This window comes from Mustelus asterias, chromosome 20, assembly GCF_964213995.1.
Source record: "Mustelus asterias chromosome 20, sMusAst1.hap1.1, whole genome shotgun sequence".
Lineage (NCBI taxonomy): Eukaryota > Metazoa > Chordata > Chondrichthyes > Carcharhiniformes > Triakidae > Mustelus > Mustelus asterias.
The window spans coordinates 43,220,761-43,248,409 of record NC_135820.1 but is presented as its reverse complement, the minus strand read 5'-3'; the positions used below and the strand labels follow the sequence as shown (position 1 = coordinate 43,248,409).

At 40.1% G+C, this 27,649-nt stretch overlaps 1 protein-coding gene across 1 annotated transcript in view; it reads left to right on the top strand.

Annotated features, from left to right (window-relative positions):
- Positions 1–21,397, top strand: part of LOC144508491 (biogenesis of lysosome-related organelles complex 1 subunit 4-like) — a 33,743-nt gene extending 12,346 nt beyond the window's left edge. Inside the window, exons 2-5 of the mRNA XM_078236459.1 lie at positions 8,869–8,940; positions 14,016–14,117; positions 18,795–18,929; positions 19,302–21,397. Of these exons, the coding sequence (XP_078092585.1) occupies positions 8,869–8,940; positions 14,016–14,117; positions 18,795–18,929; positions 19,302–19,421 (429 nt within the window). The 3' untranslated portion in view covers positions 19,422–21,397. The remainder of the gene's footprint in view (positions 1–8,868; positions 8,941–14,015; positions 14,118–18,794; positions 18,930–19,301) is intronic.
- Positions 21,398–27,649: the final 6,252 nt, after the last annotated feature.

Sequence of the window (27,649 nt, the reverse complement as noted above, 5' to 3'; positions counted from 1 at the left end):
GCATCCCACTTACTCTGAATTAGATCTGAACTCTGAATCTCAGAGGTAAGAGGACAGTGCTCACCTCCAAACCCCCCCACCCCCGCCCCATCCAATTATTATTAGCCTTTTTGCATGTTTTAGGAATTAGAACTTGGCCATCTTGTGGTGTCAGCTGTTACACAAATTAGGAGCAAGCTGAATCACAGAATTGTTACGTTACAGTGGGAAGCCATGCAGCCCATTGTGTCTGCATCGGTTCTCCAAATGAGTATTATGACTTAGTTCCATTCTGGTGCCTTTTCCCTGTAACCTTACATATTTTAAAAATTCAAATAGTCACCTAATGCCCTCTTGAATGCCTCCGTTGAACCTGCCTCCACCACACTTCCAGTCAGTGTATTGCAGACCCGAATCATTCGCACTATGAAAGTATTCTCACATCATATTTGCTTCTTTTGCAAATCACTTTAAATCTTTGCACGTGGGAACAGTTTCTCCCCACTGACTCTGTCCAGCCTCATGATTTTGAACGCCCCTATCAAATCTTCTTTTCGTCTTCTCCTTCCAAGGACAACAGTCCCAACCTCTCCAATCTATCCTCGTAACAGTAGGTTCTCACCCTTGGAACCATTCTTGTAAACCTCTTCTGCTCTCTCTCCTGCTCTCTCTCCTTGCAGTGTGGTGCCAGAACTATACACAATACGCTAACTGATGTCTAACTAGTGTCTTTTACAGGTTCACCATAACCTCCTTGCTCTTGTACTCTATCCCATTATTAATAAAGCCCAAGATACTGAATGCTTTATTAACGGCTCTCTACACTTACCCTGCCATCTTTAATGACTTATGCACATATACACCCTTCGATCCAAAAATCTATTTACATAGCTACAGTGGATTATTATCCAATAATAGTTTTGAGCAGAGATAGAATGATTCAGGAAAAATAAATAATTGTTTTTCACGACTGCCAGATTGATTGCTTGCAGATAGCATGTTTAAGATGCTAGAGTAGATTTTTTTTTAGTAACAGTAAACTGTAGTGACACAATACTAGTTATAACATTAATGGTGACACGATCCCAATTGCACTTTAAAAAATCTTAATCTGCCTCTCACTACCAATACCAGTGATATAATCAAATGGATAATGTACACCAGTTGTTTTTATAGCCTTGAATTGACAAATTTTCTCCCCCAAGTTAGAATTTTGGGTTTGCATTATTAGTCAGAGGTAATTAAAATGACAAAAACTAGCTGTTCTATTTCTTTGAACATAAAAACATGTTATGTGAGTGTTTTTTATTGCCATTGTTTTGAAAAGTAATTTTTGTAATTAAGCTCGCCATTATTGCCAAGTCTGCCATTTTAAAATCAAAGTTCTAAATAGCTGGGCTGTCCAGTGGCACGTTTGGTGAACTAGTATTTTACTATGCATTTTTAAAAAATTGTTCTTCATTGAATGCATCCTGCTTTTCGAGATTGTAGGAGATAACTAATCCAACCATACTTTCATTACTTATAAGAAAAGCCTTTATTGGTGACAACCAAAGCCTCCAAGACCTTTTAAGAGAAGTCCAGCTAAATTCCCCTGCAGGAAATGGTTCAACCGTAATACATTGTTTGATATACTCCCTATTTTGGCTTCTGTAGTAATAAAGCAGTTGAGCTATCAAGGAAGTTTTATAATAAAGTTAAAAGCATCGCCAAATAGTAAACATTCATGTGTAGCTCATTCCTTTTAAGTTCCTGAAACACAGAAAACAATAAAGCAATGCTCACAATCTCTGTTCATAAATTAGAACATAATCCTTTGAACCAGTTTTTTTAAAAAAAGGTTTTAAAAAGACTTGCATTTATATAGTACCTTTCACTACCAAAGGACATTGCAAAGCGCTTTACAACCAATGAAGCACTTTTGAAGTGTAACTGTTGCAGTATAGAAAACAAAGCAGCATATTTGCATGCAGCCAGCTCTGCAAGCTGCAGTGTAATAATGATCAGCAATTTGTTCTTTTTATGATGATGATTGAGAGATAAATATTTGCACAGATACAGTGGATAACTCACCTATACTCTTATTTGGGATAGTGCGAGATAATTTTTTACATCCATTAGAGAAAGCAGACAAGGCTTCTGTTAATTACTTCCTCCATAGGAAGGCATTTCTGACAGTAGACCACTTGTTCAATGCTGCATTGGAGTGTCAATTTGATTTTTGTGCACAAGTCCTGGAATGGGATTTAAATCCACAACTTCTAATCAGAGGTGATAGTGTTACCAACTGAGCCCCAGCTAAATGTTCCCCCAAAGGTTAGCTTCCCTTAAGAGGTCCAACAGATAGACTTCTCCAGACTGTATTGGCACACCATATGACTTCTTAGCTGCCAGGAAATCAGCAGCCTGACACTGTACCTCCTTGTGTTTGTCTACTAAAAATCTGACTTCCTTAGGCACCTTTGCTCTGTTTACATTTGTATTTCTCATTTGCTGTTTTGAATTTTGTGAGGCTGACTGTTTGCCCTGGCATTTGTTTTGGTATTTTTTGCAAGATTGGACATTGGAAGTTTCCATGGATTGAGATGAATGCATTTGTTTAAAGTTTATTTGTGGCCTGCAAAACTCCATGATATGGATCAGATTGGACCCACAAAGACAAAATGGCTTGACCCTCCTGTTTAGATTGTGTGACCATTATATTTTTTAATATATTTGGAATGCTAATAAAATACACAAGGCTATAAGACAAGTGCTGGAAAATGGGATTAGAATAGATAGATGTTTGATGGCTGGCACAGACACAATGGTAAGAAGTTTAACAACACCAGGTTAAAGACCAACAGGTTTATTTGGTAGCAAAAGCCACACAAGCTTTCGGAGCACCAAGCCCCTTCGACTTTAACCTGGTGTTGTTAAACTTCTTACGTCAGTCAGTTTACCCCAGTCCAACACCGGCATCTCCACATCATGACAGACACAATGGGCCAAAGGATCTCTTTCTGTACTGTAAAGCTCTATGATTCTACTTTTGACATTTGCTGTAAATCTGTTTTCAGAATGTACACTTCTATGATTTTTTTGTGCAGGTGAAATTTCCAAAATTGAAGTCTAATTTAATAAATGTGAATTTGTTTAGTGTGTTATCTCATGGTTAGAATATCACAAGCCACTTTATAGCCTATAATTACTTTTGAAGAGTAAAGTTTTATTGCTCATGCGAATATATTTATGGGCAGCACGGTGGCACAGTGGTTAGCACTGCTGCCTCACAGCGCCAGGGACCCGGTTCAATTCCGGCCTTGGGTGACTGTGTGGAGTTTGTATTTTCTGTCTGTCTGCTTGGGTTTCCTCCCACAGTCCAAAGATGTGCGAAGTAGGTTGATTGGCCATGCTAAATTGCCCCTTAGTGTCATGGGGACTCGCAAGGTAAATACATGTATTTACAGAGATAGGGCCTGGGTGGGATTGTTGCCAGTACAGGCTCGATGGGCTGAATGACCTCCTTCTGCACTGTAGGGATTCTATGATTCTACGATAGCAAAGTTGAACCAAATTAGACAAATGATCAGTTAATCTGGTTTGGTGAAGTTGGTTACGAGAAGGATGTTGACTAAAACATAGTATTTATGCTCTTCTTCAAATTTAAAAAAATATTCTTTTGAGGGATGTGGGTGTCCCCAGCTAGGCCAGCATTTATTCCTGTCCATAAATTGCCCTTGAGAAGTGGTTGTAAGCCACTGTCCTGAACTCCTGCTAAAAGTGCTGTTAGAAAGGAAGGGGGCGATTCTCCCAAAAAAGTTCTAAGTGCTGAATTCGCAGGAAAACGTGTAAATCACGATTGTTTTTCCAGTGGGAGTTCAGACTCGAATCTCCCACACTCTGTGCAACGCAGAGGTCACAATCGTGAATATCATTAAAAGCTCGGGGGCGGGGCCAATTCACGCCAGAGTCTTGACAATTCCGGACCTCTGCAGTGGCCCTGATCTGTCAGCCTCTGGTTTGCTTGGAACCCCGCAGTCCATCCCCCTGCCCCTCCCTCCCCCCATGGCCCTATCGCAGCCCCCACAAGCATTCCTGGGCCAGCCCTGCCCGATGCCTGGTGGGCAATGCCAAAATGCCCCCAGGCATGGACACTTTCCCCCTTGAGCAGTTGAGCAGTGCCAGGGGGCACAGACTGGCACTGCCAGGGTGCCCAGGCCCAAGGGGCCCCAATCCCCTGCCGCCTAACCCCTGAGGGGCCCCGATTGCCCCCCTTTCACTCCAGTGGGGTCATCCCACTAGTTTCCCGAAAGTGCGGAGCTACTCTAATCCCCGCCGGAGTGAAATTGTACAGGCAGGGTGGGAGATGCTAGTGGGCCCAGAGAATTCAGTCCTGGGCCCGATAATCACATTCAAATAGCATTAAAAATAGATTAAAATTACTAACCTGCTGTTCCCGCTGGCTTCTAGTGATCCCGACTGCACCACATATTCGTCGCTGGGAGATGCGTGCGCGTTGGGAACGCATGTGCGAATCCCATGAATCGGCACACATGTGATTCTCCTGGCCCAACCCGCCAAAAAATTAGTGGTTCGGGATGGGAAAATCGCGGCCGAAGTCCCAAGATTTTGACCCAGTGAAAGAACAGCGATTATAGTTCCAAGTGTGTGGTTGTGGAGGGGAACTTTCAAGTGATGGTGAACCCAAGCATCTGCTGCCTTTGTCCTTCTAGGAAGTAGAGGTTACAGGTTTGGAATTATGCCACACGTTTTTTAATGTACCTCGAAATAGTCAGACCAAGCTTTGTGTTAATGTCTCATTTTGAAGGGCTTCATCTAATAAAACAGCGCATCTTCAGTACTGCACTGAAGCCTCAGTCTACATTACATACTCAAATCATGCCTCAGGAGTTGAATCCACATTGATCCCCATTATTTAAATATTTAAGAATAATATCTATCCTTTGTTCCAAATTAACATGATGGTCCGTGTGATTAAAGGGATGGAAAAAATCTTAAACTGGTTGGAGTCCTACCAAGCACAAAGAAAGATTGTTGTTGTAGCTGGAAACCAGTCATCTTGATCTCAGGACTTTCATAGAATCCCTGCATTGTAGAAGGAGGCCATTCGGCCCATCAAGTCTGCACCCACCCTCTGACAGATTATCTCACCCAGGCCCTGTCCCCGTAACCCCACGTATTTACTCTGCTAATCTCCCTAACCTACACAAAGGGGCAATTTAGCATGGCCAATTTATCTAACCTGCACATCTTTGGACTGTGTGACGAAACCGGAGCTCCTGGAGGAAACCCACGCAGACACGGAGAACGTGCAAACTCCACATAGACAGTGACCCGAGGCTGGAATTGAACCCGAATCTCTGGCACTCTGAGGCAGCAGTGCTAACTGTACCGCCCTTTGCTGCAGGAATCCCTTATCGGGCAGCATTCTAGTTCCAATCATCATTTGGTGCTTCAACAATGACCTTCCTTCCAACGTAAGGTCAGAAGTGGGATGGTTACGTTCAACAACATTCACAGCACCTTGGATATTGAAGCACTCTGTACCATATTCAGCAAGACATGTACAAAATTCAGGCTTCGATCGCTGTGTGTCAAGTTTTGATTTGATTTGATTTGATTTATTATTGCCACATGTATTAACATACAGTGAAAAATAACAACCAGAAAGAATGCTTTCTATGGTGCATCTGTAAAAGTTGGTGAGAGTTGTAGCTGGCATGCCAAATTTCCTTAGTCTTCTGAGAAAGTAGAGGCGTTGGTGGGCTTTCTTAACTATAGCATGGGGAGACCAGGACAGATTGTTGGTGATCTGGACACCTAAAAACTTGAAACTCTCGACCCTTTCTACTTCGTCCCCATTGATGTAGACAGGGGCGTGTTCTCCTTTACGCTTCCTGAAGTCGATGACAATCTCCTTCATTTTGTTGACATTGAGGGAGAGATTATTGTTGCTTCACCAGATTCTCTATCTCATTCCTGTACTCTGTCTCATCATTGTTTGAGATCCGACCCACTACGGTGGTGTCATCAGGAAACATGAAAATCGAATTGGAGGGGAATTTGGCCACACAGTCATAGGTGTATAAGGAGTATAGTAGGGGGCTGAGAACACAGCCTTGTGGGGCACTGGCGTTGAGGATGATTGTGGAGGAGGTGTTGTGCCAATCCTTACTGATTGTGGTCAGTGAGTTAGGAAGTTCAGGATCCAGTCACAGAGGGAGGTGCCGAGGCCCAGGCCACAAAGTTTGGAGATGAGTTTCGTGGGAATAATGACGTTGAAGGCATGTAGATCAGGCCCAGGACAGGGTGGTTTTGGTCTCCCGTCCTGTCTTGTCAGCCTGGATCTGAAATGTCTCAACTTGTTGAGACTCTGAATTGGATTTGATTTGATTGAATTGGAAAAGTATAAAAAAAAAGGCTGAGCTGTAGTCAATAAATAGGGAGTCTGACATAGGTGTCCTTGTTATCTAGGTGTTCCAGTAATGTCCACAAGACACACATGACAGGCAATGACCACCTTCAGCAAGAGAGAATCTAACCGTTCCCCTTGACATTCACCTTGATATTGACATTATCATAGCTGAATCCCCCACCCTAAACATCCTTTGGTGGTGGGGGGGGGGAGGAGGGATACCATCAGGTTCATAATACACAGAGGCGGCTGGCAATTTTGCCTTCAAAAGACCCAAAACGCCTGTAAAAATGCAATTACTTTAGCAGCTAATCAGAGAAAGGTTGTTACCATATGTTGCAGTGATATGCACACAGATTCAATCAGCAGCAAGCATCAGAGAGAAACATTCTGTAATTGGAGGAGCAGCGAGCAGAAGGAAAATGAGTGGCTGCAATGAGCGAGGTTGGCAGGCCAGTGTGTAGGGAATTGGGGGTAGGCGAGACTGCTGAGACCAGTGGATTTGGAGCGGGGTGGGGGACATAATTATAAATTTATATTCTAACTACCTTTTTAAATAGTCCAGTTTGCATTTCCACCTGCTGAGTGAGACAACTTAACGGTTAAAAGCAGCTTGACAAGAGGAAAACAGCTGCTTGTGAGAAGCTGCTACTCTTGATAAAGGTGTCGAGGTGTGTGTATGTTTAAGCAGCTCTATCTGCCTTAATTACACAATGTACAATTCAAGGCCTCTCTACCAGCCTTAAAGAAATAAGCAAGTTTTGACCAGCAGCTTGAACTCAGCATGACACTTTATCTCTATCTTTGTTAAACAAAAATCATGTATTTTAATTTAATGTCTGGCCTATCAACCCACTTCAATCTATTACCCATATTTGGAGGATAGAATGCTTTTACTTTAAAAAGACACCCTTTCCTAACATCCTGCTAGGAATCGCTATTAATTTATCTGCTCTTAACTTTTTTTAGTATCCATGGAAATACATTAACTTGTTTATGTGAGGCATTTGTAACAATCTTGATAAGGGAATGTAATTGTTTCCATAACTGCAATTGGTGTCTAAAAGGATGTATTATTTATTCGCAATGGAATGTAATCTTCGGGGGGCTAGAAATCAGGAGATGGGCATTGGTCTCAACCTACGTGACCCGCATGGCAGAGGTTACAGAGGTGGGGTGATACCAGTTGACCCTCCATCTTAACCAATGGAAAAGGTTAAACTGAACTATATCCTAATACGGAACCAGAGACTGTTGAAAATAAGGATAAAAGTTGAGAATTCTGCAATAGTTTCACTATTGCTTCTGTGGTGTAGTTCTTCTGAGACACAGTTCAACATCACTTCAGAGGCCGAAGAAGAAAGACATTGCCTGTGCTGTCAGTACTTGAGAGAACCTGGGCTCGGGAACAAAAAACTTTCTTGCTTTCTTCACTGCCTTTTCTTAAGTATATCTACCTAACATCAGACTTAATTCACAAGTACTGGTTGGTTGTACCTTGGAGATCATGGCACAACTAGGATCCTTTTGCTGTAACTTAAGAATTTGAAACTTGGATATTTTAGTTAAGAGGGTTTTTATATATCAAACTCCACCAAACTGTTAAGTCAGCAATCTGCTTTCATATGCCCACCTTATGGCAAAATTAACACATTGGTCACTTTGAATCAAACTTATCTTCCACACTGTCTTTTTTTACTACTTTGAGAAGCATTTATCTTTTCGTTTCTGCCATCACCCATATGGTAATTAGTGTTCTGCTCATTATCACTTATGTTACATCTCGAGTTTCTGTTTGGGTGTGCTGCCACCTATGTGTTTATGGATAGTTCATAACTATCTGCCACAACAGCAGCATCCAATATTTCAGAAATTTTATGGTTTTCTCAGTGGGACTTTACTTCGAAAGCAATATTTGAAACATGTTTTTGCATTGATAGCACCTCTAGAAGGTTTTCAAAATTTTTAAGTTTCATGACTGTACACCATTTATCAAAAAAAATCTTTTTTTCTCTAGAAAATTCCAGAAGGTCTGATTCTATCTGTTTCCTCAGATTTCTGAAATTTGACTATAAGCTTCTGGAACTAACTCGTGCATTATGGAAAGCAGTCTGAACTGTATTTTAATCTGCAGACTGTTCATCCGCAATTGTAACATGTGCTTCCAAATCCATGACCTCTACCACCAAGGAGAAGAAGGGCAGCATACGCAAGGGAAACAACCACCTGAAAGTAACCCTCCAAGTTGCACACTATCCTGACTTTGTTAAAGAAGGAATCTTTGTTCAAGCTTTATGTACTATGCAAGAAGAGTTCCTTTTAATATCCAGTGTATGACATTCATATGTTATATGAGCTATACCCTGTATTAGAATGGCAGTAATTAGGATAATGAAAATCTACATGGCTCAGATATCCATTTTCCATCACTGTGGGCTCATGCAGTGTCTTGTGTTTTTTTTCTTTTATAGGCTAAGGAACTTGATGAGAGCATTGAAGAAATGTTAATCAGACTAGATGAATTTTGTGCAATGCTTGATATGGTAAGTTTCCTATACTTTTAAACCTGACATGATGATAATGGAACTTATACATTGCCTATTTTTAGAAAGGATAAATTATACTCCGATATACAAAAGAGTATTTGGTATGTTGTGTTGTGCAGGGGGAGTGGGTTCACATGGGGTTTATAACCACATGGACTGCCACAGTTCAAAGCAGTTTCTCACCACCAATTAGAGACTAGCAATAAATGTTGGTTTTGCCAGCAATGGTCATGTCACAAGAACAAATACTAGAAGAACCTCGCGTTGTATTGTGTTTTCAGCAGATTTTGCTGACATTCTAAACAGACAGGGCTTGATAAATATCCACCTGTATTGCTGAGCTTTGGGTGAGATGTACTATTTTTTAAATTAGAATGTAGAGAATAAACTTTTCAGCCAACTATTTGCATTTAGAAAATTACACCATATTCCAGCTTGTGTGTGATCTCTTGTTTGATGTGAATGATAAATTAAGCTGGTTGATCTGTTATAGATTTTTGAAACTTTTGATATTTTAATTACGGGTTTTGTACTCCAACAAATAGTTACACCAGCAATTTGCTTTTACATGCCCTGTCTTGAGGCAGTATTATATATTGATTCCCTCAAATCATACATAACTCTTTTTTTTGTTACTTTGAGAAACACTGGATACTGCAGAGGCAATGGGCCCTGATAGCATTACGGCAATAGTACTGAAGACTTGTGCACCAGAACTTGCCACTCCCCTAGCCAGGCACTTGCGGTACAATTACAACACTGGCTTCTACCCAACAATATGGAAAATTGCCCAGGTATGTCCTGTACACAAAAAGCAGGACAAATCCAACCAAACCAGTTACCGCCCAGTCTACACTCAATCATCAGTAAAGTGATGGAAGGGGTCATCAACAGTGCTAACAAGCAGCACCTGCTCAGCAATAACCTGCTCACTGATGCCCAGTTTGGGTTTCGCCAGGAGTCACTCAGCTCCTGACTTCATTGCAGCCTTGGTTCAAACATGGAAAATAGAATTCCAGAGGTGAGGTGAGAATGACAGCCCTTGACATTAAGGCCGCATTCAACTGAGTGTGGTATCAAGGAGCCCTAGTAAAATTGGAATCAATGGGTATCAGGGGGCACATTCTACGCTAGTTGGAGTCATACCTGGTACATAGGAAGGAAGATGGTTGTGATTGTGGAGGGTCAGTCACCTCAGCTCTAGGACATCTCTGTCGAAGTCCCTCAGGTAGTGTGCTAGGTCCAACAATCTTCAGCTGCTTCATCAATGACCTTCCCTCCGTCATAAGGTCAGATGTGGGGATGTTCGCCGAAGATTACACAATGTTCAGCACCATTTGCGACTCCTCAGATACTGAAGCAGTCCATGTTCAAATGCAACAAGATCTGGACAATATCCAGACTTGGGCTGACAAATGGCAAGTAATATTTGCGCCACACAAATGCCAGGCAATGACCATCACCAATAAGAGACATTTTAACCACTACCTTTTGATATTCAATGGTATTACCATTACTGAATCCCCCACTGTCAACATCCTTGGGGTTACCATTGACCAGAAACTCAACTGGACTCACCACATAAACACAGTGGCTACAAGAGCAGGTCAGAGACTAAGAATACTGTGGCGAGTAACTCACCTCCTGAATCCCCAAAGCCTGTCCACCATCTTCAACACAAGTCAGGAATTTGATAGAATACTCCCCACTTGCTTGGAAGTGTGCAGCTCCAACAACACTCAAGAAGCTTGACACCATCCAGGACAAAGCACCCCACTTGATTGGCACCACATCTACAAACATTCAATCCCTCCACCACCGACACTCAGTAGCAGCAGTGTACACTGTCTACAAGATGCATTGCAACAATTCACCAAAGATCCTTTGACAGCACCATCCAAATCCACGATTATGTCCATCTAGAAGGACAAGGGCAGCAGATACAAGGGAACACCACCACCTGCAAGTTCCCCTCGAAGCCACTCACCGTCCTAATATGGAAATATATTGCCGTTCATTCACAGTCGCTGGGTAAAAATCCTGGAATTCCCTCCCTAATGGCATTGTGGGTCAACCCGACGTGGACTGCAGCGATTCAAGGCGGCGGCTCACCACCACCACCTCCAGGGCAACTAGGGATGGGCAATAAATGCTGGCCAGCCAGCAATGCCCATGTCCCACGAATGAATAGGAAAAAAGAAACATCTGTTACTTCATTTCTTCCATCCCCCTCATGGTAATTAATGCCCTGTTCATTATATCTTTTCCTACCTCTCCAGTTTTTGTGTGGGTTTGAAAACAAAGGTTTGCTGCCACTGTTGTGTTTGTGGGACAGTTCAAAACTATCTGTCTTAACAGCAGCTTCCATTATTTTAGAAACGTTACGGTCTTCTAGGTGGGATCTTACTGCTGCCTGCATAATAAGCCAAAGTGTATGCATACCTAGATAGCTGTCCTATGACGAACCTTGGTATAGAAAAATAATGATGATTCTACCTGTCCTGGACTGGCATCAAATGAGCACTGCTTGCCGTTCATTAGACTTGCTCTAACCTATAGAATTTCTGAGTTCTTACACTGCTATTTGACATTATCAACCAGTCAAAACAGCTCACTGCCCTCGTCAGGGGATTTGGGACTTAACCCATCAAGTTGAACAATCCTCACTGAGACAGAGTCTAAACCAGAATGTATAAATTTGAATATTTAATTGTGTAAAATCCTATACAAAAAGCCAAATAGAGAGGGAAGAAAGATGTGATTAAGAGGGGGGGATTAAAGAGACAGTAAGCAAAAATTAACATTTAAATATCTCCAATAATCAAAAGCTGCATGAATGAGACTTGACACTTATAAAAGTTTCAGTGGCAGGTTGTTAGGTAATGATTGAAACCCATTATGCTGTTGAAAATGAAGTTATGCTTGAATGGACAAGTTCTAACTTTCCTGGTGTATTTAAAGGGTACTTAGTGGGTGAGTACCCCAAAACCAGGCTGTTGCAAGTATGTGACTGCTGAGTATCTTGGGAAGGCACCAAAGTGAGATTTTGAAGGAGCAGGGCAACTTCTACAGCAGCTTCCTGATTTGCGTGCTGAACTGTACATGTGTGGTTGCTGGAAGTTGCTATCTGACTACCTTTACTGATGGTAAATGTTGATTGTCAAACTTGGCTGCTGTATTTTACAGGCTGGTACCAGGTATGTATTTTTTAAAATCTCAATTTTTGGCTGTGATTCTGCCTTAATTTGATCAATAATATACTTTGCAGAGAATAAGATGACAAGAGTTGGAACAAAGCAGCAAATCTGGATTGTGTTGTCTTCTGGGAGAGGATATCATAATATGTTCCATTATATTAGAAATAGGGTCTGTTAGAAATACGCTGTGCATCAAAAGGTTTATATTTGTTTGGTAAGCGTTGCTCAGTGCCTTGGGGTACTAAGTTGAATAAAAGAGGTGACTAGCAAAATATAGATTTCAGATGAATGTAATGGCTCAGATTTTGTGGTTTCCATCATTGCAACTGTGAAACTAACAGTAACTTCTGACATCCACATTTGAGAACTTTAAAATGTGGAAATCCAGAAGTTACTGTCAGTTGTCTTCCCTCCTCCTCCTCTTCCACAGGGATCACTGTTGAAATCCCCATGGATGTAACTCTAAACTCACTGATTTTTTTTACGTGGTTCCACTTTTTTGCACTATTAGTCTCACTGTAAAAGTTTTTGATAAATTTGAGGTGTAACTGAGTTTTAACGGCATACCAAGTCATAATTAGTACAGAACAACCACTGTTCCTGAAAAAAAACTATGTACTTACGCAATGTCAAATTTCTCCAACAATAGGTCTTTAATTTTTTAAAAGTTTAATATTTCAGCTTTATGTTAATCCCATGTCTATGTCCCAATCCATATTTTGCTTTATGAAAAATGAGTAAAAAGTGAAGTATATTGTGTTTTTTTATTTCCTGTGTTTCTGTCTGAGAGAATTCTTCAATGCTTGATGACACCATTGCTGGACTCCAGAGGTTCCCTACAGTTGGAGCCAGAATGAACATTGGAAAAGGTGAAATCCATCCCACACCATGTTGTGGAGAGCTTTCTTTAAGATCAGCGATAAGTGCCATAATTTTGCCACAGATCACAAAATCCATGCCAATGCATCTATTGACACCGAAGGAGAGGGATGAGTTCCCACATGTGCAGGTGCAGTCAGTGACTGATCAAACAAGGACCAGTCTCACAGTAGCAGAGATCATAACAGCACCGCACAATAATACTACAAGCTCCTGTTCCTTGGGCATTAATGATGGGAGAAGTGATGAAAAGGAACAGAACTTTAGAATGCAATTCACAAAGCAACAATAAAAATTCTATGTGATTTAAAAGAACACAATGTATTTGTTCCTTGTAAACCTGTAGTTGTGCTCTTAACTCAAGTCCTCTGGTGTAGCGATCATTCTTGTAGTTTTTCGCTGTACCATCTTCACTATTTAAATGTCTCTAAGACATAGCATTCAAGCTACAGTCCAAAGCATTGTGGTTTTAAGCATGACGTTTTCTAGTTAGTTCTGTACTCTTCAGTTGTTTGTTAATTGCTGATGGAAAGTGGTTAGACCAAATCTACTAATATACCTAGATCTCTCTGAACTTCAGACATAGCAATTTATGGAGTACGAATAGCATTTGTTTTCCTTCCTTTTGAACAGACACTCAAATCAGCCAAATGTCTACTTATTTGCATGTTTCATCTAATAACTCCTTTTATAGATTGTGACATATCTTATTGGATTTGACCTTTCCCCTCTTTCTACCAAAGAAATTGGCATCATCTGGGACATGTCCTACAATATTAATATCTGCAAGAAAATTGTAAAAAGATTTAGTCTGTTACACCTAACTGATTTCTCTAAATCATAGATGCACCAGTGGTGTGTGTGCACATGCAGCTGTTCGTGGCCTTGTCTGGTTGAGCCAGGAGTTAATGATGTTTCAATGAAGTAATGTCTTAAAAATATTCTGATTGGCTGAAATAATTGTATTCAGTAACTAGAGTTTTCCATTTCTTACAGATTCGAAATGACTCTTCACAAATTCTCGACGAAAATGTTCCAAAAATAAAGATCAAGGCCCTGGAAATGAAGAAGGTGTACGCAAAGATTGATAAAATGGAGGTTTGCAACTTTTTAAAGGGCACTTACTACAACTTAATTAAATTTCTGACTCTCAAATGTCTAAATGTAAAATGGACCTCAGATGGTGGTGCAATAACCTTCTTGAGCTGGGCATGCATCCTACATCAGATGTGTTTTTCAAGTCCTTGCAAAGTGTTATTGGATGAATTGTTACACTTAACTGAGGTGCTCCAATGTACTATTGGTTACCTCATTTGGATAGCAGATGGTGTGATTCAGTTATAGTAATGCGGAAAATTCTATAGTTTCCTTAGCCACTTGGTTCAAGGGGCATTCACTGTGACAAATTTGTTGAAGAGAAATTTTAAGAGTTGAGCAGGAGATTAAGAGAATTTAAATTTTAAAACACTTACCTCAGTGGCAGCAGTGTGTACCATGTACAAAATGCACTGCAGAAACTCACCAAGGCTCCTTCAACAGCACCTTCCAAACCCCCAACCTTTACCACCAGTTCCCTTCCAAGCCACACACCATCATGACTTGGAACTATATCACCATTCTTTCACTGTCACTAGGTCAAAGTCCTGGAACTACCTTCTTAGCGACACTGTGGGTGTGCTTGCACCACATGGACTGCAGCAGTTCAAGAAGGTGGCTCACCGCTACCTTCCTAAGGGAAAATAGAGGTGGGCAGTAAATGCTGACCTAGACTGCGAAACTCATTTCCCATGACTGAATTTTTAAAAATTTGAAAGGATTGGAAGTGGTGCTGCTCAGTTGATTGAAGTACACTTATGAAATAACATTTTATTGGGAGTTGGCTTTGAAATGGGAGAGTAAAGAACTTGAAGTCAAGTAAATTAACTTTATGGTGCTTTTTATTAACGAAGAATCTTGGGAATTGATTACAGTTGGTCAAAACAGTGGACAATCATTGCCTTACTATAATGTAATTCATACTTACAAAGCTCAGCATTGTTAGAAGGCAATTTAATAATGGACAAAAATAGGCCTTCCCCTGTGTTTAAAGAAGAATTTCACCTCCTACCACCAACGCTGTGTAACCAGCAGGGAGTTTTCAGAACTTATTTTAGATCTGATTGTCTGTTACAACTGCAATTTTATTTAAGAGCTGTAATAACTCCCCTAGTTTCCTCTTGTTGTCTGTTAATTTTCACGTGAGCATTCAAAAAAACTTCTCATTTTAAATTTCACTAAGCTAAGCAGAAACTACCTTTTGGTACAAGAGTTGCACTTTCAACCTTTCAAGATATTTTGAAGATTATTTGCTTATTCATCCATCTTTCCCAACAGAGGCACTATATAGTGCACATGCACAATACCACTAAACAAATCCATTTCCAGGAACTATTTTGGTAAAGTGGGTTGAATAAGTAGCAAATTGCTATCAGTCAGTACACAGGAGAAATTGTTTCTAGAAGTTAACTGATCAAGCTTTTTTATATATTATTTCAAGGGATTTGGGTGTTACTGGCAAGGCCAGCATTTGCTGACCATCCCTAATTGTCCTTGAGAAGGTGGTGATGAGCTGCCACCTTGAAACATTGTTTTGAATTTTCAGTAGTGGTTTGGTAGTTTTCTTGGCCACTTAAAAGGCAGTTAGGAGTCAACCACATTACAGTGGGTCTCGAATCATATATAGGCCAGACCAGGTAAGGGGTAGACAAAAGGCAGCTAACTATAGGTTGGTTAGCTTAACTTCTGTAGTGGGGAAAATGCTTGAATCTATCAACAAGGAAGAAATAGCGAGTCATCGGAATAGAAATTGTCCCATTGGGAAGACACAGCATGGGTTCATGAAAAGCAGGTCACATTTAACTAACTTAGTGGAATTCTTTGAAGACAATATGAGCGCGGTGGACAACAGGGAACCGGTGGATGTGGCATATCTGGATTTCCAGAAGGCATTCGACAAGGTGCTGCACAAAAGGCTGCTGCATTAGATAAGGATGCACGGCATTACGGATAATGTATTAACATGGATAGAGGATTGGTTAACTAACAGGAAGCAAGGAGTGAGGATAAATAGGTGTTTCTCTGGTTGGGGTAATCAATGACTAGTGGTGTGCCTCATGGATCAGTGTTAGGACTGCAATTGTTTACAATTTACATAGGGGAGTTGGGGATGAAGTGTAGTGTGTCGAAGTTCGCAAATGACACTAAGATGGTGGTAGAGCAAAGTGTGCAGAGGACACTGAACGTCAGGAAAGGGATATAGATAGTTTATACTGAGTGGGCAAGGGTCTGGCAGATGGAGTACAATGTTGGTAAATGAGAGGTCATCCATTTTGGTAGAAATAATAGCAAAATGGACTATTATTTAAGTGGTAAAAATTTACAGCATGCTGCTGTGCAGAACGACTTGGGTGTCCTTGTGCATGAATCACAAAAGTTGGTTTGCAGGTGTAGCAGGTAATTAAGAAGACAAATGGAATTTTATCCTTCATTGCGAGAGGAATGGAGTTTAAAAACAGGGAGGTTATGTTGCAGCTGCATAAGGTGCTGGTGAGGCCACACCTGGAGTACTGTGTACAGTTTTGGTCTCCTTACTTGAGAAAGGATAGATTGGCATTGGAGGAGGTGCAGAGGAGATTCACTAGGTTGATTCCGGAGTTGAGAGGGTTGGCTTATGAGGAGAGACTGAGGCTATACTCATTGGAATTCAGAAGAATGAGGGGAGATCTTATAGAAACATATAAGATTATGAAGGGAGTAGATAAGATAGAAGCAGGGAAGTTGTTTCCACTGGCGGGTGAAACTAGAACTAGGGGGCATAGCCTCAAAATAAGGGGAAGCAGATTTAGGACTGAGTTGAGGAGGAACTTCTTCACACAAAGGGTTGTGAATCTGTGGAATTCCCTGCCCAGTGAAGCAGTTGAGGCTACCTCATTGAATGTTTTTAAGGCAAGGATAGATAAATTTTTGAACAGTAAAGGAATTAAGGATTATGGTGAGCGGCGGGTAAGTGGAGCTGAGTCCACAAAAAGATCAGCCATGATCTTATTGAATGGCGGAGCAGGCTCGAGGAGCCAGATGGCCTACTCCTGCTCCTAGTTCTTATGTTCTTATGATCTTATTGAATGGCAGAGCAGACTTGAGGGGCCAAATGGCCTACTTCTGCTCTTAGTTCTATGGCAGATTTCCTCCCCTGAAGGACATCAGTGAACCAGATCGATTGTCACAATAATCAAAACTAGTTTCATGGCACCATACTGAGACTACATTTCCATTCCAGATTTATTAATTTGAATTCAAGTTCCTCCAGTTACCATGGAGGGATTGGAACACATATACCTACAGTATTAGCCTGGGCCTCTGGATTGCTGGTCCAGTGACATTCAGAATTAAATTAAATGAAAATGTATCTTTTCTTCTTACTGAAGGTTCTCCCTCTCTACAGCTCCTGAAGTTGTTGGTTTCTTGTTGAGGTACAATTTTCTATTCACTCTCATTCCCCATTTTAGTGATTGTTATCCATATGTGACACTTGGCAGCTTGTACCCTCAGCCTATTAAAAGGTGAGGAGCATTATAGCTCAGCTTGATTCTGCTTCCCCAACACACATTCTACCCCAATGTCGCTTTTCAAGCCAGGGTTTCTAGGTGATTAGGAATGTGATCTTGTGCAGTGTTTTCCGCCAGCTTGGGTACTGAAACCAGTTGTTGTAGGATTATTGTTCCCTGGGTGATATCAATTAAATTGGCATTGACTGGAGATTGAACCTGGGACCTTCCTAGTTTGTTGTATTTACTTTATCGGGAGGCAATCTTATTTTCTGATTGAGTGATAATCAATTAGTTGGTACTGTGCATCAATGGTGAAGCCTCAAAAACCCACACCCTCTCTCATCCCAACTACTCTTTCAAGATCAAAGTTAATAGCAAACATACCAATGGAGGGAAATTTTGTTCTGAATGTGAAGTTGATGGGAGTCAAATGGCAATTCTTTGGCAAATGACAATGCGTTGTAACAGCAAGAGAAATTAAAAAACTAGAGAAATGAGGTATTTACAATAACTGAAATTGTAAGCTTGTCCCTCTAACTTCTGCCTTCACGTTACAAAGGATATATGAGACGGAAACAGGCCATTCAGTCCAATCCATCCATTCTAGCATTTATGCTCCGTTCTTGTGTCCTCTCATCTTTTCTCAGCTAACCGTACTAACATAACCCTTCCCCTGTTTTTCACGGTAATGCCCAGCAGCCTTAAATGCAAGTTTCATAACATTTGTATGAATATTAATCGATGGAAACATGATGGAAATGATGAACATTGAGACATGAAATTCACAACATTAGTCTTGTTTGCATGTACTTACCTACTTTGGGCAAACAGTCCCGCAGTTCCCCAGAGCTAACAGCAAAAATTGAGCTGATCCAATGGGTGAAGAGCCCTGTCTCCAACATCCCCCCCCCCCCCCCCCACCTGCTGCCCCAGTCACTGTCTTCAATTTAGATAGAACTTCCTCCCCCTCCAGAAAATCTCAGTGAATGCAATGCAAAGTTGTATCGGTTTAGTTTCATTGTGTGTTTTTATAACTGCTCTATTGCTTTCAGGTTTTTTTGTACTTTCACCCATTTGCAGATCTTGCTCTACTCAACATGAAATCATAGACAACTTTGGTTAAAATAGTAGATTCTTAGTTTTGATGTAAAGTAAATACTTTGTGGATCTTCTAATTTTTTTATTTTAGACTTTTGTGAAGATGGTTGGACAGAACGCAGCTACATTGGAGCAACAAGTGATTCAGGCAGAAAAAGACTGTGGAAACTTGCCTCACGCTGTTCGTAAACTTCTACATTCAATCAATGCGCCTTCGTTTCTAAATGTAAGCAGAGTGAAAACATAAAATGGAAAGTATAGTTTTGTTCAATAAATTTTAACTATTCTGTTCCTCGATCGCCTATTCAGCATAATTGTCAACATTAGGGGATAAATGTCTGATTCTTTGACTTAAGTTTGTCAGCATGTGTAAAGTGTGAGATTGTACCAGGTGTACCAGCTTTTAGTACCATTGACATTGTGGTTTTAAATTTTCTGGGTCTTCTGATTTTTGTTCCCAAGGTTATTTTGTACCAAGCCAATGCATTGGTCAAGTCACCAGTATGCTTCTGTAAATACGGCTGTATAATTTTTGCTTCTCTTCAATCCCTTTTTTGGAACGATAGCACTTTTTATTGGATTTATTTTTCTGTTGCAGAAGAAAGGCAGCAGCTATAACCAACAGAACTCAACATATGAGCTACCCAATCTATACAGAACTGAGGCCTATTTTCCTGAGAGTTCTAATAGGACGTACTTCAGCAAATCAAACACCTGATTGTGATGATGTTTCCCACAAGCTAGAAGGACACTATTCATCAAGAATATATCACTTGCATTGAGACAAAGAACATAGACGAACAGATTACTGCAAGTGTTGTACAGTTTGTTTTGTCACCCAATTCCATTTGGATGAAAGGTGGCATGTGCATTGAATTTATGGAGATGTTTTCTGTGACATATAACACTACATTTTTGGGATACTCTTAACTTAGCAGTGAAATATTCCAAAAGCTGAAAATGGCAGTAGTCACAACCTACCTATGCTGCATGTAGTACAGAAACTCTGTCTGTTAGCTATTGCATAACTAACCTGGTCAGCAAGACCAGGATTTTACACTCCCAAGGCCACTAAGTGGCTGGAGGCGAAACTTCTGCCCCCATCTGCAGAGGAGGTCTCTGGGCCCAGCAGCTCCATCAAGAGCAGTGGTTACAGGTGGAACAGCAGCCAGTCCACCAACTAAGCTTGTCTGGGAGGGGACTGGGATTGCTAGGGTCAGGCTGGCAGGCACTGGTGAAGTGGGTGGAGGGCAGGGTGGATTGGCTTTGGGGGAAGGGAAATGGGAGGGTGGAGGAAGACCTGAGGAGGTGGGCTCTTGATAGACCCGGGGGCTAGTAAAGAAGAAACACTTTTCCTTGCCTTTCACAAGCCCAAGAAGTGAAAGCTTCTGGGCTTCACACTTGACATGGGCCTCTGCTTGCCATGGAAAAATTGCAGCAGGGGTGGAGAGAAGCTCTTGAGCCTCAGTTGGTCCACAGCCCAATACCTCTATCTTCAGTAGAGTGGGTAGGCATCCTTATGCCCCTGTGGGAGCATAGAATTCAGCCCCAGGTCTCAAAATGATACTTTTTAAATTTCTTCCTTTCATAACACAAATTAAATTACCATATTATGAATGTGAAAAGATACATTTGAAGTGAATTCAGAAATAAAGTCAAGCTGCGTGGTTCTCCTCAATTATGTGAAGCAAAGTACCTTGAAAAATGAAGTAGAATTTTCCACAGGTATGTAAACACAATCCAAGCATGGATAAATTTCTGATGTGGTTCCCTTGTTTAACATTCCTGATGTACCTATAACATTGAATATAACATTGAAATTTACAACCTTTCAAGCATGAAGTATTTACTAATCAATGTGTGTGAAAATGTAAATATAAAAGAACATTTTTCCTGTTAAGGGAGAAGATTAGAAATTTTATTTTCCAGTAAAGTACTCAAGTCGAACATCATTTGTCTTTTTCCATAAATCCTATTTCTTGTTGTAGTATGTGAAGCTGAACCACCCTCATGATTGTGGGAAAGTCAAAATGAGAATATGGTAGAGGGATAAAAATCAAAACAAGAAAATAGAGAAAACATATTGCATGGAAAGAACAAGTTGGTTGATTATTGTCGTGCAGTCAAAATTCAGATGGCTATACAGATCGAAATCAGTCGCATACAACTTTTTTAGTGCAGTCCTATCTATCATGAGAATAAGATCATCTTTATCCTTTTTTTTCCACTGAAGTTTGTGTTTTCTACAAATAGCAATACAATTGCCTCAAATTTTCACGTGACTTCATTTTACATCATTACAATGATGGATAAGAATTATTTGTTTAATACACACTTTCTGCCAACTAACCACATTACAATTCTCGTCCAGTGATGCAGAAGCACAAAAAGCCCCTCTTCCTATCAAGTAATGAAGCCACAGTCAGAAATTTGGCAGCAGTTAGAGTGCTATTGATAGAAGATACAAACTCCAGTGAAACTGCAATGGAAAGGCTTTGAAAGGTTAGTCAAGTGTTTATGATACAGGAGATAAATGATTGACAGGTTTGCATTGTAAAAATGGAGCTTGTGTCCCTTGTTTGCATAAGTTTAATTACAGAGTGAAACTGCACTTGTCGCCTGTGCTCAGGTTGCTGAAAGGTAGTACAGTATCTAATCCAAGTAAAATCTCTGTCTGCTTTTGCCAGCGTGATCAAATTTGGCTCCAACTATATTTTTTGTCACTAAAATGTGTGTAATTTAAAAATCAGCAAATGCTCAAAATTTGCGCTTGAGGTTTATATATTGCAATAATTTATTTTCTCTGTAGTATGTACAAAATGTTGGTAATAATATCCATATTGGAAATGTAGAATATTATTTCCTATAATTTTGCAGAGCAGACATATTTTATGCTGACACACCTCTTTGTCTCACATCCATTGTTTAGAGTCAGTGGCCTTCTCATCTATGCAAGTTGACTCTTTGCATAATGCCATTTTTTATACACAAATTAGAGCCAGACTAATTAAATGTTTGTATAAAATACAAAATCACATGGTCAGAATTAAATTACAGGCATATATTGAGCATTGGGGTATTTTGAATAAGTTCTATATATCCACTATGGGAAAGTTACTGAATTTCATATTGAAGTCAGTATTACACATTACATAAATGGTTTAATTTCAAATGTTAACATTTTCTATGTTCTTAATTTCCTAATGTGATATATTTGAATAAGATTGGATAAATTATACTGTAAATTGCATTTTGAATGTATATATGTTTCTAGAAATAGAAAAAAGTTACATTATATTATTAGAGCACTATATTCCTTAAATTTTCCATCCAAAGATGATATTGTTATCTTAACTAATTCATGGACAGTTAGTTTCTGTAACTGAGGTAAAGGAACAAAAAAAGTGCAATTTTATTAATAATTGCAATTTTTAAGTTACTGCAAATAATTGTAACCAAGTTCTAATATTTTTGAGTGGAGTTGCTCGTTATTTTGGAATCTGATGTCCCTTATGTTCGCTATGTCAACTACATGAATGGGAAAGATACTTACCATCTAGCTGCTTAATAGTTTGACATGTTCATTTTCTGAACTAGTGGCAGTACAGATATATCCACTGAACTTGGGTTCTACAGGGTGTTAGACCGTTTTGGTGTCTGACCATGATTGATGCTTTCAGCTTCAAAAATTAACTATGTATAAGAATTTTCAGCCAGGGCTGTAAAGTTGTTTCGAGATTCAAGCCCCACCTCAAAAACAGGATGTTCAACTGTACGTGTGTGCTGGTTGTAAGTATAAGAAGCACCAGAATTATTCACGTAGGGATCTCTGTAACATTCTCCTCAAGTAGAGATGACTTATTAACTTTGATATGTATGAGATGGAAGTTGGTAGACAGATTAAGAAGGATGGAAGTGTATTAAATCTCCAAGGATAGATGACATTGAAAGCAATATGCCAAGAAAATCTAGGTAGGAAATTTGCACATTGACAATCATTCTGAGGGAATCACTAAACACCAGGGAAGTAAAAGCAGATCCATACATGGAGTGGGTTTCCAACTGTAGCAGAGTCTAGATGACTGGACAATGTGTTGCCATGGCCCACAGATGAATAAGAAGCTAGTGATTTTGACTGTGGCTATCTAATTATCTTTTTTGTATCAGGCTAGTTTGTGAATATAAGCAATATAGTTGTGATGTTCCTTACAGTGAGTCTAAACATGTCTCATCCAATGTTCCAATAAGCACGCTTCACAACAAGATAATCAGGAGTGGGAATCCTGATCAATTTGTGTGAATGTCTCTTAAGAAACATAAGAAATAGGAGCAGGAGTAGTCATTCAGCCCTTCGAGCCCACTCTGTCATTCAATGAGATCATGTCTGATCTGCTACTTCAACACGATTTTCCTTCTCTCAACCCCACCCCAACTGGGAACTCCACAAAGGTTAATTATATATCTCTTAGCACCACTTTGGTTGAAACCAGCACAGCTCTTGATATCTTCTCCTTTGTTTTAGTGTTCATTTTAGCTTTATTATACTGGTGTGGAGTACTTTGGGATATTAAATATTATTAAATGTTAAATGTGCTATATAAATCCAAGTTGTTTGAATGGTTTTGTTCTGTTGAATATTGGATCTGGTTCTTAACCGTTATGCTGGCTTTCACGTTTCATAATCATCTCATATTTGTTCAGAAAACAGAAGGATTTCTGCTAACCCATAAGTCAGGTTATCAGATTGTGATATTCTGATGTAAGCCACTTTTTTATGCGTGGCATGTTGGACATTTCATGTGTCAAAAAGACAAAACTAAAACATTAAATGTTTAAGGTAGTGCTAGACTATTGTCAGATGTAGAATGAAACGATTCTGAGGCAGAGCTACCGTCAAGATTATATCTATAATATATTTCTCGAATAAGGATGTTTCCATACATTCTACATCATCTGCTTCATTTCCAGCAATTACATTCATAATTTATAGAATATTGATTGTGTGATCATTGTACATTTCTCCATTCCCCCCATTTGCAGGTGCCTTTAGAGTCATAGAGATTGTAAAGAAAAATAGACTATAGGATGTCTTTATTATGCTTTAGTTGACTTTACTGTTCTAATTGTTTAAAAAGAGTAAATTACATAAGTAAGAGTAGAGAAAATTTGATTTTGGTGCATCTTTATCGTTAATGTTGCCAAATATTTTGAAGTACCAGACATGCTTTTCACCGCTTGTCATGAATGTGTAATTATAATATTACAGATTTTAAGGACCACTATTTTAAATGTGCATTTCGATCTTAACACATTTTTGTGATCTCTAGAGCTGGCTATGAAGGGTCATTTAAAATGTAAAAGACTCCTCCATGGATGTCCATTGTATTCTCTAAAAAGGTATGAAAACCTTATAGTTTCTGAAAAAAACAGGAGGCAGGAAGGGACTTCAAAGGACCAACTTTGCCTGGTGAAACAGTAGCTCCTTGAAATATAACTTAGTGGCCGTTTTGTTGTTTTTGAAATGGATAAAGAAGTTGTAAGAAACCATCTTGTGTGGCGGTGTGAGACTCAATAGCAGCACACAGCTCTTAGGTGAAACAGCTAGGAATCCCCGAGGTACATAGAGGGGTTTTATTTCTACCACTGGTTGTCCAAGAGGAAGGGTTTAAGAAATCAACTGCTGTTCTGCAAAAGATCCAGGCAATCTTCAAGTGACGTAACTGCAGTAGTAGTAGGAACAAGAATTCATCTCTCTCTCTCCCAGAGAGAGGCAAACACCTCAGAAGCCATCGAAAACTGGACCTCAAGTTTCAACTCCTACACTCAGAAAGAAGAACATAAGTAATGGGCCCACAAGACATCTCACAAACATGAATTTCAAACCAGTTTCAAGTATCATTTTGTCTTCATTTGCTTTTAATCTTATCTGTACTTTAGTTAATAACTTTATCATTTTTTTTCTTGAGTAACTTCTAGCAGTAGTTTTGTAATAAACTAATCTTTATTGTGTTTAAGACTAAAACTTGTCTGTTGGGTTACTTTTAAATGGAACTATTCAAATTAAAAGGAGGCACCACATACATTATTAGTTCATGAACCAATTTGAGGAAGTACCTTTTACGTGATCATAAAACCTCCTCTGTTTTGATCTTTGCTAGGTTGGAGTTCTACATATGCTGTCAGTATCTTGCCCAGTTGGTCATTGTAATAAAGATGAAGCATGTTCCTGGCGTGCCGCAGGGATCGGTACTCGGGCCGCAACTATTTACCATTTATATAGATGATCTGGAGGAGGGGACGGAGTGTAGGGTAACGAAGTTTGCAGACGACACAAAGATAAGTGGAAAAGTGAATCGTGTGGAGGACGGAGAAGATCTGCAGAGAGATTTGGACAGGCTGAGTGAATGGGCGAGGATATGGCAAATGGAGTATAACGTTGATAAATGCGAGGTTATACACTTTGGAGGAAATAATAACAAATGGGATTACTATCTCAATGGAAACAAATTAAAACATGCTACCGTGCAAAGGGACCTGGGGGTCCTTGTGCATGAGACGCAAAAGCCCAGTCTGCAGGTACAACAGGTGATCAAGAAGGCAAATGGGATGTTGGCCTATATTGCGAGGGGGATAGAATATAAAAGCAGGGATGTCTTGATGCACCTGTACAGGGCATTGGTGAGGCCGCAGCTGGAATACTGTGTGCAGTATTGGTCCCCTTATATGAGGAAGGATATATTGGCATTGGAGGGAGTGCAGAGAAGGTTCACCAGGTTGATACCGGAGATGAGGGGTTTGGATTATGAGGAGAGGCTGAGGAGATTGGGTTTGTACTCGTTGGAGTTTAGAAGGATGAGGGGGGATCTTATGGAGACTTATAAGATAATGCGGGGGCTGGATAGGGTGGAGGCGGAGAGATTCTTTCCACTTAGTAAGGAAGTTAAAACTAGAGGACACAGCCTCAAAATAAAGGGGGGTCGGTTTAAGACAGAGTTGAGGAGGAACTTCTTCTCCCAGAGGGTGGTGAATCTCTGGAATTCTCTGCCCACTGAGGTGGTGGAGGCTACCTCGCTGAATATGTTTAAAGCGCGGATGGATGGATTCCTGATCGGTAAGGGAATTAAGGGTTATGGGGATCAGGCGGGTAAGTGGTACTGATCCACGTCAGATCAGCCATGATCTTATTGAATGGCGGGGCAGGCTCGAGGGGCTAGATGGCCTACTCCTGCTCCTATTTCTTATGTTCTTATGTTTCTGTTAGATTAATGATCAGAGACTTGCTGAATGAAAGGAGGCAAATGTACAGTAAGATGTGTGGATAATGTATGAATGCAACAGATATTGTAAGCAAGATGTCAGAACTGGAGGCAGAAGAAAACTATGATGTATTCGGAATATCAGCAACATGGTTAAATTCAGAGAATGGAAATGAATATAACTTGCAGGTGTTAGTGTTCAGAGATGACGGAGTGGACTGAAAAGGAAGTAGTGTAGCCATGACTGGAAGAATGGAAGAAACTTTAACCACAGAATATCTAAGGTCATCATGATCTGGGATTGGTCTACGTTTAATTTAACCTGCTTGGCCCTTACTTGCTTTCCAAAGTGGATCTTTGTGCTCTAATCTTGCCCACAGGAAATTGAAGTTTTGGTGCCTGTTCTTGCCTGTAATGAATTCTCTGAAATTTTCTTTAAATTTCAACATGAATGTATATTCCAACTCGAGATGTAAACTTAAGTTTTTGGGAATGAGATTTCTCAATTGTCCCCAATCATGTGAATAATAGTTTTAAAAGTTGTTCACTCACCATAAAATCCCTTGTGGGTAATTCCAGCATGTTATTGCAAGGTGACTATTAAATTATGAATGTACTTTAAAAGCAACACTTCAACATAAATAATTTTGACTGTTTTCTATGGAAATAATTTAAGTATAACAATTCTAGTTTAATTCCGACCAAAAATTGAGAATTCTCATTATTTTAATAATTAATTATTCTTATATTTATTAATAATACAGATAACTTAGTAAATAACAGTCAATATTGCTTCAGAAGGCAAGGACCAACCGTCTAAACCTCTATTTGAACATAGGAACAGGAGGCTTCAAGCATCTTCCACCATTCAAAAGCTGAGACTGGACTCCACATGCTTGCACATTCCCCATATCTCTAAACACCTTTAGTTAACAGTTGACTCAGTGTCAACTGCAGTTTGTGGGAGTATGTTGCAACTTCTATCACCCTTTGTGAATTTCTTAACTTCACTTCTTAAAGGTCTGGCTCTATTTTTTAGGCTATGCCCCCAGTATTAGATTCTAGTAAATCTATGCCACACTCCCTCCAGGGCCAATCTACTCTTCCATAGATACAGTACCCAGAACTGTTCACAGCAGCTTACTCCAGATGTAATCTAACTAGGGCATTGCACTGCAGCCACACTCTGGCACTTGTTCGGGTACAGAGGGAGAGTTAAGCATGACCAATGCACCTATAACCAGCACGTCTTTCGGACTGTGGGAGGAAATCAGAGCACCGGGATGAAACCCATGCAGACACGGGGAGAATATGTAGACTCCACACAGACAGTGACCCAAGCTGAGAATCGAACCTGGGTCCTTGGTGCTGTGAGGCAGCAAGGCTGCCACCATGCCATAGTATTCAGAGCTTTATCTTTTAAGGTCCAAAGAGGATGATCCCACACTTGTGTATATTGAAATCCATTTGTCAGTTTTGTACATTTGTTTAATCTATTACTACGTCTTTGTAATCTTCACTTCCATTTACATGGTTGCCTGTCTTTTGAGTGTGAGGTTAGTGTACCTTTAAGAGGTTTTTTTAAAATCATGGTCACAGCCTTCGGTGATGTCATTGCTGGAAGGAGGAAAAGAGGTGGGAGGTCAGGTGACCGAAGTTGTTCAGCCTTCAGTTTCGTTTTGGCTGCAGT